The sequence below is a fragment of the Dama dama genome, chromosome 5, assembly GCF_033118175.1.
Source record: "Dama dama isolate Ldn47 chromosome 5, ASM3311817v1, whole genome shotgun sequence".
NCBI classification, from domain to species: Eukaryota; Metazoa; Chordata; class Mammalia; order Artiodactyla; family Cervidae; genus Dama; species Dama dama.
Window position 1 is genome coordinate 41,737,591 of NC_083685.1, and position 13,872 is coordinate 41,751,462.

Genomic DNA, 13,872 nt, shown 5'->3' on the forward strand with positions numbered 1-13,872 from the left:
AGGGAAGGTCACCTGGAGTTGTTCCCCTGTGGACATCTTATAAGAAAACATCACTGTTCAAGCCAAGTTTTTGTTTGTTTGCTTTTCTTAAGGATTTTATTGACAGAAAAAACAAAGAAAAAATTGCCATTATAAATTAAAGTGATCAGATTTGATGTCCTGCATTTACTGGTCATCATTGTCAGGTCGTTAACAAACTTGTTCAAGCCGACTTGAATCAACATTTTTTTTCCTGATATTTGTAGAGAGCATAATAATATACAATCCAAATATCCTTTATTTTGTACTTTTCTTTAGTTTTAGCTTTATTTAAAATCTGTTTTTCCTCAATGTTGAATCATAAAGAAGACTGGCAAGTGAGAGAGAACAAGAGAGTGACCTGGGATTAATAGAAAGGATATGGAAAACTATTTAGTCAAATGACCACTAAATCCATCTCAGGGAAAGAAACCATTTGTAAAATTAGTGCCTATGGACTTAGAGGGTCCAAGCTTGGAAAAAAGAATTAACACCCTAAAACATTCTTTTAAAAACTATCACAGTATTAAGAAATACTATATATATATATAGTATTTGAGAAAAAACATGTATATTCCTTATCATTTTAACACAATTACAGTTCTTCATTTTTTTCCTAATAAAGATTAACTTTTTAGTAAATATATTTTCAGAAATAATGTTAATAGGTTAAAATGCATCAAGCTATATAAATTAAGATTTTTGCACTTCACTCAAGCTTCCATTGTGGCTCAGCCAGTAAAGAATCCACCTGCAATGTAGGAGACCTGGGTTCGATCCTTGGATTGGGAAGATCCCCTGAAGAAGGGAAAGGCTACCCACTCCAGTATTCTGGTCTGAAGAATTCCATGGACTGTGTAGTGCACGGGGTCGCAAAGAGTCAGACATGCCTGAGCACTTTACTATTTGTATGTATCAATAAAAAAGTTTTTTTTTTTCCATTTATTTTTATTAGTTGGAGGCTAATTACTTTACAATATTGTAGTGGTTTTTGCCATACATTGACATGAATCAGCCAATATAAAAGTTAAATGAGGTTCACAGGCCACAAAAGAAAAAAACAGATTTGCTGAACTACATCAAAATTTAAAACTTCTGTGAACAAAGGGCACAATCATTAGAGTGAAAAAAAAAAGTCCTGGAATGGTAGAAAATATTTGCAAATCATATACCTGATCTGGGGTTATAATAAAAACATACAAAGAACTCTACATCTCAATAAAAACAAAACAACAAAAACATGATTTTTTTAAAAAATGGGGAAAGGACTTGATCTTTCTTCAAAGATCATATACAGATGGCCAATACACACGTGAAAAGATGCCCAGTATAAGTAATCATCAAGGAAATGCAAATCAAAATCACAATGAGCTACCATCTCATGCCCGTTAGAATGACTTGCTGCTATTTAGTTGCTAAGTTGTGCAGATTCTTTTGCAACCACATGGACTGTAGCCCAGCAGGCTCCTCTGTCCATGGGATTTCCCAGGCAAGAATACTGGAGTGGGTTGCCATTTCCTCTCCCAGGGGATCTTCCCTATCCAAGGATTGAACCTGCGTCTCCTACATTGGCAGGTGGGTTCTTTACCATTGAGCCACTTCGGAAGCCCCATTAGAATGACTATCTATTAAATAAACATAACAGTTAGTGAAGATGTGGAAAAATTTGGACCCTGACTGTCAATGGGAATGTAAAATGCAGCAGCAGCTATGGAAAGAAGTATAGCAGTTCCTCAAAAAATTAAAAATAGAATTATCATATGACATAGCACTTCTGGATATATACCCAAAAGAACTGAAAGCAGGATTTAATGAGATGTTTGCACACTCATGTTCACAGCAGCTATTTCTAAGAAACAAGACACTGAATTAACTCAAATGTTCATCAACAAGTAAATGAATAAACAAAATGTGGTGTACACTGAAGCGGATCAACACATGCTTTTTCAAAACATGCTGCTTTAGCATATTGATTATTTTGAGCCGAAAGCAACTGGAGACACAGTAGGACTCTCTGCCCTCCCCATTTCTGCCTAAAAACAGGGCAGAAATTTCCCCTGAGAAATGTGCTCGTCCAGTACCAGGAAGAAGAAAACATTCTTATCACTGGAGATGAGGCATAGGTGCTGAGATGAGCCTGTTACAAGCAAACCTTACAAAACCACCTGCATCCTTCACTAGTGTGCCGAATGTATCTCCGAGTCACCTTCCCACAATTACCATCCCCAGAAGCCCAACCCCCTTTCCTTTGTCTATAGTCAGTTCTCCACAGTTACAGCCCTTTATTAAAACAGTATGTAACCTCCTGAATGTTTCTTTGGGGTTTTCACTTCTTTTCTATGAAGCCCCCTGTGAAACATAAAAAATATTAACATCAACTAAATTTTTATGATCTTCTCCTGTTGATCTGCCTTTTGTCAGTTTAATTCGCAGGCCCCAGCTGTAAATACCAAGAAAATAAAGGAAAAATTATTCCTCTCCTACAATTTATACAACAGACTATTAGCCTTAAAAAAGAAGGAAATACTAACACATGCCACAACACGGGTGAACCTTAAGGACGTAATACTAAATGAAATAAATCAGTCACAAAATAAAATACTGTGTGATTCCATTTATGTGAAGTATCTATAGAGTACTCAAATTCATTGAAACAGAAAGCAAAGTGATGATTAACAGGGGTTGATGAGGAAGGGGAAATGAGTCATTGTTTAACTGGTACAGAGTTTCAGTTTTACAAGACACAAAAGTTCTGGAGACTGGTTACTATCATCTAGATACATTTAACATTCTGACCTTAGAAATGGTTAAGATGGTACATTTGATGTTATACAGGTTTTACCACAATAAAAAAATAACTTTTAATTAAATGACATTCAAATGTGGTGTTTTATCTAAATTTTTAAAATTACTTATAATTTAATACTTACCTACACTGCTAAGAAACATAGTAAGATACAGAATCCTAATAGATCTCCATCGGCTCTTATAATGCTCCTCAGTTTCTATAATATCCCATTCTCTAAATGTAAAGAAGAAAAAAGTAGTATAAAGTTAGCTCATTACATGCAAATCTTTCTGTGGTACAATTTTATTTCCTCTATCCTAAAGTCATGAAAATTATGTGACAGAGGTCTAATTTATCAATAATGGTTTTTACTATATTAATTCATCTATAAATAAGTATTATATCTTTTAATTTCCATGGATGTATTTATACACCATTGTGCATAGAAACTAGGGGAGACATGAGGTAGCTGAAACAGGCAAAATATTTTGTGAACCAATTATTTGCTATTGTTGGCATGTTACAAAACTTATGAACGAAAGTGTTGAAATTTGCTAAACTGACAAAATGAATAAAGTATGTAAAAATAAATAAACTAGTCACTTCAATCTCCTACAGCTGGGACAAATAACTAGTAACTATTAAAAGATAATAATGGGGGGCTTCCCTGGTGGCTCAGTGGTAAAGAACTCACCTGCCAATGCAGGAGACACAGTTTAAATCCCTGGTTCCAGAAGATCCCACATACTGTGGAGCAACTAAGCCCGTGCTCCCTCTAGAACCCGGGAGCCACAACTCCTGAGCCCAGGTGCCCCAACTATTGAAGCCTGCACGCCCTAAAGCTGGTACAAGAGAAGTCACCAAAATGAGAAGTCTGCGCAGGGCAATTAGAGAGTAGACCTCACTCGCTGCAACTAGAGAAAAGCTCAAGCAGCAACAATGACCTAGTACAGCCAAAAATAAATTTTTTTTTCCATTTATTTTTATTAGTTGGAGGCTAATTACTTCACAACATTTCAGTGGGTTTTGTCATACATTGACATGAATCAGCCATGGGGTTACATGTAAAAAATAAATTTTTAATTAAAAAAAAAAAGATAATAACTGTCATCATGACGACATGCTCTACTTGATGACATCAAATTACCTTTGCTGTAGGAAACTATTTTGGCTGGACAAAATTAATATAAGTGACACCAAGAAGGTTTGATGTGACTTAAGACATTCCTATCCCTGAGACCTCCTGAAACACTTGCCTTTGCTCCAACATGAGTTACCAGACAAGTTCTGTTAGTGGACCAAAGAGAGACCAAGGCCCCTCCAGGCTGGGCTAAGTTTTCATGTAAGCCTGTGACCTGGATTAAGGGTAAGTATATTAATCATACAGACTACCTTTGTCAGGTGATACATTAGTGTGTGTGCTCCTTACATTTTCACATATACATAGGAAAAGAGTTAGCAAATTTACCTTAATACGAGCATTATGTTTTCAAAGAATTAAGACAAACATAACAGATATATATGTTCCATATATCAGCAAAATATACACCATTCAATCCCACACATGGAATTCTGGTATATCTTAAAAGTACTGGGTTACTACTATAATTTTAATGAACTCATTTTTATTTTCTGAAGAACAGAAATCTAATTGATAACCATAAATAAAAGTATCACTAAAATAAGCCTAAACATTTTCAAATTTGCTCAGATGCTATCTAAGTCATACAAAGAACCAAGAGAAGAAAACTATTTGATTCTGAAAAAAAGTAATAAAATTTTTTGAGTAACTTTGACTTAAAGGTCAGTCAAAAGTCTTTCTTCTTTCAATGACAGCTGTCAAATATTAAAGGGAAGATAGAAAATCACCATTTACTCTCCATGTAACAATGGATGAAAGCAAAGAGCATCAGCGAATCCAAAAATAACTGGTTGGAAGGTCATATAGCCTCAAAGTATCACTTGTCTGGCGACTTACTAGTCAGAAAATGGAAAACGAGCCTTTATAATTGAGAGATATACCAGTCACCCTCTTAACCAAGTAGTCAAGCTTGGCATTCCCAACAGGGAATACCCCCTGACATACTGGGATGTTCTCAACATAAGCCATGGGGTGTTCTTGCCAGAAATGGTTGACCAGGATCTACTCAGAAATAGTCCACAAATCCAGAATGTGAGATGTTCCAAAGAAAGCAGAAAACTAATCTAGACTTGCCAGAGGACTCAACGTTGGGAAGAACAGAAACAGAAGGTCAGGGGACAGTTTTAGGATGGTAGAGTCTAAAAAGACCTAAGGATTGAAATCTGAACAGTACTTAGATATGATTTAAAAAATAATAGCTATAAAGTATATTTCTGGAACAAGTGGAAAAATATAAGTACAGTGTATATACTTTGAATTAATAGTGTATATCTAGCTGTGGTAACAGTGATAAACTGCTCTGTAAAAGAATGAATATGTTTTGGGGAGATGTAGGCTGAAGACTATAACATTTATGATAAAGTGACATAACATTTGCAACCTACTTTGGAGTTTGGCAAGAGGTGGGTGTGGGGGTGTGTGTGTGTGTGTTTAGAAAGAGAGATTTGAACAGTGTGGAAAAGGCTAACAGTGACAGGGTAATTTGATGTTTATAATACTGTTTTGTGTGTGTGTGTGTGTGTGTGTAAAGAAAGATTTGAACAGTGTGGAAAAGGCCAACAGTGACTGGGTAATTAGATATTTATTCCACTGTTTTGTGTGTGTGTGTGTGTGTGTGTGTGTGTGTGTGTGTGTGTGTGTAGAAAGAGAGATTTGAACTGTGTGGAAAAGGCTAACAGTGACTGAGTAATCAGATATTTATTACACTGTATTGTCCATTTTTTTTTATTTAAAATGTTTCAAAACAAATATTTTACTTTTCCTTCTTTTCAATTCAAAAAATAAAACTTTGGTGAAGAAATGGATCTTTCTTCCTTGTTGGAAATAGTAGGAATATAGGAGAATATAACTGTCCTTCAATCAAGTTATCATTTTTACTACATTTTCTTAACCTTGATGATTCAACCAACCCTGTCACATGACTGAGAGCAATTTCCCAAAGGCTTCTTTGTTGTATCACTAATGCAAAAGAAAAAATTCTGCACTTCCAAGGTGACTTAACATTTTGGTTCCTTTCTATTATCATTGCTGTATTCTGGTATGAGTTCTCCACTTGAGACTCTCCTTCAAGTAAAATTGCAGTGCTAAGGGTTTTGTCCTGTCCAATATTTTCATTTCAAACTACACCTCAAACGACAGCATGTTTATCAAAGTTGTGACTTAAACAATGAGAAATATACAACATATTGGGAGTAAATTGATAACCAGACTTAGCTAGATAAAATTCAACAGGAATAAGCAAAAGGAACCATATTTAGGTTCAATAGATCAAGATCTAACAGAACGATTCTTGGGTAAGCAGCCATACTTTACTTGCCAAAAAAAAAAAAGACTGGATTTCCTGAGGGAAAAAATAAAATCGTACCTTTACCAGAGAGCATCTGTGAACTCCTGAAGAGCAAAAAAGAACCCATACTGAAAGAGGATAAGAGAAAGGAGTGTGTGGTCACTGGTAGAATAGTGTAATGATATAAAGTTATAGAAATTAAAAGACAGAAATAAATTGAGAATGTTTCATAAAGGATCTTCTATACAACCATGAGTGCTAGTAATATCTGTTTTACAGAGATTAGGCTGAAGTTGCAAAGAAAAATTTTAAGCACCTGTAAGACTTTAGGATAGTCTAAGAGAGGGATCAGCAAACTACTGTCTATATAGGCCAAATCTGCTCTACCACCTGTTTCTGTGTGGTCTGTGACCTAAGAATAGTTTTTACAGATGAATACTTGTGATTAATTCCACAACAGAAAACAGTAACTTTGAACTCCGATTGAACAAAATGCCACTCTCACAAGAATTCTATTCATCTCACTATTAAACCTGTATTATAAAAAAATTGTACTTTTACTGTTAAATTTTAAATTTCATTACTGCAAAAATTTTGTGGAAGCTTACTTTCTTGTTACCTAAGTATGTATATAATAACTTTGATTTTGCCTCCTGGCCTGCAAAGCCTAAAATATTTACCATACGGGCCTTTACAGGAAAAGTTTACCAATCCCTGCGCTCTTAAACTCTATGGATAGGGTCCGTGGGATCACTAAGGACTCACCAGATCAGTAAATCAGAATCAGTCTTCTTAGTGATGAAAGGTTGGTAGTGAAATTCATTTATGTTTTTGCAATTTAGTCAAAGAGAACAGGGCTTACTAACTAGTATTACATCTGTTCCTTTTACTAGGGAAACTATGTTTTTAAAGACAGTAAACTTACTGAATTATTTTCAAAATACTTCCTTTTTATTTATAAAAATGATAAATCTAAATTCAGATGGACAGACTATCTGAATTTAAATGGAACCTAAGGAGCATCAGACTGGTTCAAAATAGGGAAAAGAGTACATCAAGGCTGTATGTTGTCACCCTGCTTATTTAACTTACATGCAGAATACATCATGTGAAATGCTGGGCTGGATGAAGCACAAGCTGGAATCAAGACTGCCAGGAGAAATATCAATAAACCTCAGATATGCAGATGACACCACCTTTATGGCAGAAAGTGAAGAGGAACTAAAGAGTCTCTTGATGAAGGTTAAAGAGGAGAGTGAAAAAGCTGGCTAACAACTCAACATTCAAAAAACGAAGATCATGGCATATAGTCCCACCACTTCATGGCAAACAGATGGGGTAAGAGTGGAAACAATGACAGAGACTTTTATTTTCTTGGCCTTCAAAATCACTGCAGATGGTGACTGCAGCCATGAAATTAAAAGACACTTGTTTCTTGGCAGAAAAGCTATGACCAACCTAGACAGTTCATTTAAAAGCCAGAGACATTACTTTGCCAACAAAGGTCCGTCTAGTCAAAGCTATGGGTTTTTCCAGTAGTCATGTACAGATGTGAGAGTTGGACCATAAAGGCTGAGCACCAAAGAATTGATGCTTTCAAACTGTGGTGCTGGAGAAGACTCTTCAGAATCCCTTGGACTGCAAGGAGATCAAACCAATCAATCCTAAAGAAAACCAATCCTGAACATTCCCTGAAAGGACTGATACTGAAGCTGAAGCTCCAATACTTTGGCCACCTGAAGCGAAGAGCCAACTCATTGGAAAAGCCCTTGATGCTGGGAAAGACTGAAGGCAGGAGGAGAAGAAGAAAATAGAAGATGGGATGATTGCATGGCATCACCAACTCAATGGACATGAGTTTGAATAAACGCCGGGAGATGGTGACAAACAGGGAAGCCAGGCACGCTGCAGTCCACTGGATCGCAAAGAGACTGACATGACTGAGTGATGGAACAACCACAAAGGGATCAATTACTTGGACAAAATTGAAGCTAAGAAGTAAGGGGGAAAAAAAATCCCTTCCTAAAGCAGGTTTATTTGGTGGCTCATATGGTAAGGAATCTGCTTGCAAGGCAGGCGACCCAGATTTGATCCATGGGTCAGGAAGATTCTCCTGGAGAAGGGAATGGCTACCCAATCCAGTCTTCTTGCCTGGAGAATTCCATGGACAGAGAAGTCTGACTGGCTACAGTCCATGGGGTCACAAAGAGTCGAACACGACTGGGTAACTAACCCTTATTTGGACAAAGTGACATAATGTACCATAAGACTACATCTAATCATAATTCAAGGATTCTTGACTCTATGTGGAAAACCACCAAGGACTAGGAAGAAGCAAAAACAATGCTAAGAAATCTAAAAGTCACAAAGTCCATGCACTCAAGTTCATGCACTTGATTAGTAGGAGAGATCTTTAGTTTTCAGTCAGAATTTCTGTATTCTAACTACCCACAATTCTATTAAGTTTACATACATGATTTTCAAAGCCACAGCAAGCTAGAAATCCCAAAGTAAAGTTGGGGGAAAAGAGGTTTGCTGACACCAACAAAAACAGAGGTTGCCAACAGGTAACAAAAATGAGGAGAAATAGTTTGCCAGAAACAGAATAGGCAGGAGAAAAAAAAAAAACAGATATGAAAAGTATGGCACTGTAGAACAAATTAGTATAGAAGTGCAAAGGCACAAATGCTTCATTAAGCCCAGAGGACGTCACTCTATTACACTATATTTCAAGTAATGTTCATTTTAATAATCTCAAATAAAAACTAAATAAAATTACACTTCATATATTCTGGATCGGGGATTCGACAAACACATTTTCCAGAGGCTTTCAAACGAAGTGATTTTTAAAAAAGATTTGGTACTTAAGAGGGACGAAAGAGAGAAAATTAACACGTTTGTAGACAGCTGAAGCTTACCTGTGAACTTATTGGTTAACTTACTGTGATAATGATATATGTATAAAATAAAATGATACTTAACTTCGTATTCCTAAAGGTAAAAATACACATTCGATTGCGTAGTAAGAAACAAACAATTCTGAATCACAGTCCATAAACTAGGGTCAAAATACACCTTATCGCCTAAATGCTTAAAAATTAATTATTACTTATACATTTGGCATAGGACAAAGATGAGTTCATCTTAAGTTTACTTGCAAAAAAGTAGTATTATCAGGCAATTAGTCAAGTGTCTATTAAGACAAGTACCGATTAAAACAGCGTGAAACATATACAGTGGTCGGTTCTGTAAAGGGTCAAACCCAGAAAGCAGTGACTTGGTTGCTGCATCACCAACGGAGCGAAAGTACAAGAGGCAGTTTGCATTTCTGTAACACCTTCACCAGAACCCGCCGGCTCACAGGTGCTCCACGGCTCGACGCCCTTCCTAGGAAGTGGCAGCGCATCTTCCAATCTCGCGCGACTTGCCGCCGGCTCCAGCCGCTCTGGCACCCCTTATTCTGCCCACTAAGCCTGACGCAGGGAAAGGCGCCAGTTCCAACAGCGCAGGAGGGTACGGGGAGCCTTCCCCCAACATCCTCTCACCTGCTTCCGGGTGTCCTGTCCCCTAAGAGCGGCTCCTGCTCAGAGTCGACCCCTAAACTCGCCATAGTTACAGCTCCCACAAGGCTTGGGGCCAACTCTCGCGATACCTCCTGCTCCCCGCCTTCCAAGACGTCCCGAAGCTGTCAAAACAGGCCGGCGAGGGCGCGTGCACGCCAGGCGACCAGAGAGGGCGGAGCGCCCCCGGGTCAGAGGCGGGGTCACGCAGGCGGCGGGGCGGTACCGAGCGGATGATGGGGGTTAAGGGCGGAGCTTTAAGTCCTCATCCTCCTCTCCGGTCCGAACCTCTCCGCCTCCAGGGAGGGTTGGGGGCGTGTCCAAACAGCCACTCTGCCCAGAATTCATCCTCCTCCCTATACGGTTCTGTCGTCTACCTCTCGCTTCTCAGTTCCTGGCGAGACTGTTGTCGCTGTGTTTGGGCCTCAGTAAGACGGCGAGTCCCAGGAGCCTAGGGAGCCGTGGCGCTGGGAGTCTCGGCCAGCTGGACAGCAGGCGTCCGCCAAGCGGCCACTGAGTAAGTAGCTGTTCCAGGCCGCGCTTCCCAAGCCTCTTGCAGCGCTTGCCTACGTGCCAGGAGGCAGGTACGGAGAGCGCAAGGCTCGGGGGTCCCGGCCGGAGTGAGGTGGGCTGGCAGACTGTCCCTCCGCCTGTGGAAGGTGGAAGTGTCTACGCGCCGTGGTTTTCTTTGCTCGGCTAACTGCAAAGGCACCTTATCCGTACTGCCTTATTAGGACCTGGGATGGAGATGAGGTCCAGCTGCTCCTCAGAGTCGACCCCTTTGCAGCCTGAGTGGACTGGGGGCTTCAGCCGTGCAAGAGGTCACTCAGCAGAGTCTGCTGCTGTAACCTGGGGGTTAGAAAAGACACAGCACCAGTATGACAGTGACCAGCTCTTTTCATCACGAGGAATATGACAATTTTAAGAAGTATGTTAAGGGGTATTTTTGTTTGTTTCAGTAGATCATGGTGCTATTTCTTTCCTGGCGCTTACATGTTAACACCTTACCCCTACAAGCAGGCTTGTAAGGTAATTGGTAGCAGTAGTCGTGTGTGTCACAATTACTATGTTATTAGCACTAGATACATTCTTATGTGATTTCATCTGATCACAACAGTCCTATGAGATAGGTAAAGCAGACACATTTCTACTTTACAGAGAACTAAGGCCTAGAGAAGTTAATAACTTACCCAGAATCACTCACTGTGAAAGTGGCAGAGTTGGGACCCAGATTCAATTCTTTTGATCAATATTTATGAGCACTTATCCTGTGCCAGGCCCTATACTAGTTAATGTGTTGTATGGTAATATACCATCACTTCTGATCTTTGTCTTGTTTGTGACCTTGTGTGTATCCTGTTAGACACATTCTACTGGTAAACAACTAAACTTGAAATGTGTTTATTAGTTCAGGTTTATCTTCTGAATCCAGACCTGACACTGTGTACTGGATTCAGTCTTGCAGATTTGTTTGTAACAGTTTACAAAAACATATCCGATTTCTATGACTGGTTCCAAGAAAGTACATGGGTAAAATTAGTATTTTTTGTCATGATGTTGCTTTAATATATCTTTGACTTCTTTTTTAATCTCTGGAGTCTAGCACAGTGTATGGCATATATGTATATGGCATACAGACATATATATATATTTGACAAAGGAATTTTTAGCCAGTATTGAACCTGGCAGAATAGTTACTAAATAATATATGTTGAATGAATACTTACTGAATTGCTTCATTTCATCCCTACAACAATCCTCAGAAGTGGAATTGTCTCGAGCATACAAGGAAATTGAAAGTATGGAGATTAAGTAATATGCTTAGGGTCACACCTCTAATTAGCAATAGAACTAGAATCTAAGAAACACAGGACTCTTGACTGTAAAGCCTGTGCTTTTCAGCACTAGCCTTCCTATGGAAAAAATGTAAAGAAGAATCTTTTCCCATATCTCTCAAAATATTTCAAACTAGATTATCAGTTTCTATAAAAATGAAATAATTTGCTATTATGTACTAGGCCAGCTATTATTCCCCTTTTATAGTTTAAGGTGGCTTGCTCAAGGTCACACTGCTAGTGGAGGAACCCAGGTCTTCTGACACGGCTTGTTTTCCATTGTTGCCTCCAAGTGATGACTTTAGATGGCAGAAGTACATGGAATGAGTACACATACAACTGATGAAATGTAAATAAGCTCTATGTATTGTACCAATTAAAAAGAAAAAGAAAAAAAAAACAAATCATTTCTTAGGAAACATGCAACACTCAAAGTAAACATTTTTTTAAAATGTTTAAAAACCTAATTATTTATTTTAAAGCCTGTGGAAAAGAACTAAATTTGAAATTTGATTATTTGCTGAATGTTTCACATAAGCATATGAGACAGTCTGCCTGTTGGATTTCCATAGATGACTGCTTAGAATAGAATAGATAGCAGATAGACAGCTAGACTAGATACCCCTCCAAACAAATAAACAAATAAAGTTGTTTTTTTACTCTTCTCCAGTGTAAGATTAAAAGGAATTAAATTTGTTGAGGTAGGGTAGTAAATTTTAATAGAGGATATCAGGTGTATCTTAACTCCAGTATACACTGCTACTTAAATTTGTGTTGAAAATAAGTTATTTAAAAATGTAAAAATTAAGTCTGCATTTTTGTGGATTAAAGTTCTTGTACATGGTGGTATAATTTCATGTATGCCTTTGAGATATGTGTGTATCAACTATTTGAGGATAAAAGTCCAGAAACAATTAGGGTCGCATTTAAATGCTTATATACAGAGTGATGAGATGAAAGTACTAGATGGCTTAATAGATGTTGAGTGTCATTTTGCAATGGAGCACATTTCTAGGAAAGACTTCATTCCTTGGCACTGTGCTAGAACTTCTATTTTTGTTTCACTTTGTTTTTCTTTTTTGCATTGGCTATATAAAAGTATAGATGACAATTGTGTCAGTCTGGCTTGATACACACTTCGAAAGTGGGTCTGGTTTCTGCAGAAGCTCACTAATGTCAGTTGAGGGCTTTAAAAAGTATCTGATGTGTCTCCAGATGGTACCTTCTCATGGTAAATGGGAGTTATCTTTACCTTGGGTTTGGATTAAAGGCTGTTTATGGTGGCATTGGATAGCAGTTAGCCCTGCTTGGAAAAACCTACAAGTTTAGGGCATCCCAGGAAACTTGGTCTTTTATATTGCTCTTAGTGATGAGATGGGGTTTAAGATCTTGGAGAAGGAAATGGCAAACCACTCCAGTATTTTTGCCAGACAACCTTGCTGGCAGGCTACAGCCCACAGGGTCGCAGAGTCCAACACCACTTAGCAACTGAGCTTTTAGAGTAACCCCAGAGTCCCAGAGGGCTTCTAGGAAGAACCCGCCTGCCAATGCAGGCGATAAAGAGACGAGGGTTCGATCCCTGGGTCAGGAAGATCCCCTGGAGGAGGAAATGGCAACCCACTCCAATATTCTTGCCTGGAGAATCCCGTGGACAGAGGAGCCTGGCGGGCTACAGTCCATGGGATTGCAAAAGAGTTGGACACTTTGAACTTAGCGACTAAACAACAACAATAAATATAGTACTTTACAAAATATTTGAAGAGTTCACTTTTCTCAGGTTCTTTTCCATTCTTTGGGGGCCTCCCTGGTAGCTCAGATGGTAAAGAATCTGCCTGCAATGACAGAGACCCGAGTTAAATCTCTGGGTAGGGAAGATCCCCTGGAGAAGGGAATGTCTACCCACTCCAGTGTTCTTATCTGAAGTGGATAAAGGAACCTGGCAGGCTATAATCCATGATATCGCAAAGAGTTGGACACCACTGAGTGACTAACACTTTCGCTTTCACTTTTTCCTGTTCTTTGGCAACTTTCTACCTTTTTTTTTTTTTTTGGCCATGCTGTGTAGCATGCATTATCTTAATTCCCTGACCAGGGATGGAATCCATGTCCCCTGCTTTGGAATCACGGAGTCTTAACCACTGGACCGTCAGGGAAGTCCCTGCAACTTTCTACTTTTTCATGTTTGTCTTAGCTTGTTTATCTGTTACGAACTCAGAAGAATATGACGTAAAAAAATGGGTTGT

General features: G+C 38.6%; 2 protein-coding genes across 17 annotated transcripts in view; one reads left to right on the forward strand and one right to left on the reverse strand.

The window, feature by feature from the left end:
* MFSD8 (major facilitator superfamily domain containing 8) overlaps positions 1–9,937 on the reverse strand; it is an 85,204-nt gene extending 75,267 nt beyond the window's left edge. For 15 of the 16 annotated variants that reach the window (XR_009692877.1, XR_009692876.1, XR_009692875.1 and 12 more), the window contains exons 1-2: positions 9,780–9,937; positions 2,949–3,040 (exon numbers count right to left, since the gene is read on the reverse strand). Coding sequence is in view for 1 of the 16 variants with exons in the window: in XM_061142323.1 (XP_060998306.1) it covers positions 2,949–3,040; positions 9,780–9,844 (157 nt within the window). In the remaining 15 variants the exon portion in view is untranslated. Of the gene's footprint in view, positions 1–2,948; positions 3,041–9,443; positions 9,691–9,779 lie in introns of those variants that run through there. The other variant, XR_009692881.1, reaches the window with a different exon arrangement.
* A 178-nt stretch (positions 9,938–10,115) lies between these two features.
* Positions 10,116–13,872, forward strand: part of ABHD18 (abhydrolase domain containing 18) — a 40,405-nt gene continuing 36,648 nt past the window's right edge. The window contains exon 1 of the mRNA XM_061142327.1: positions 10,116–10,311. The gene's annotated coding sequence lies outside the window, so the exon portion shown is untranslated. The remainder of the gene's footprint in view (positions 10,312–13,872) is intronic.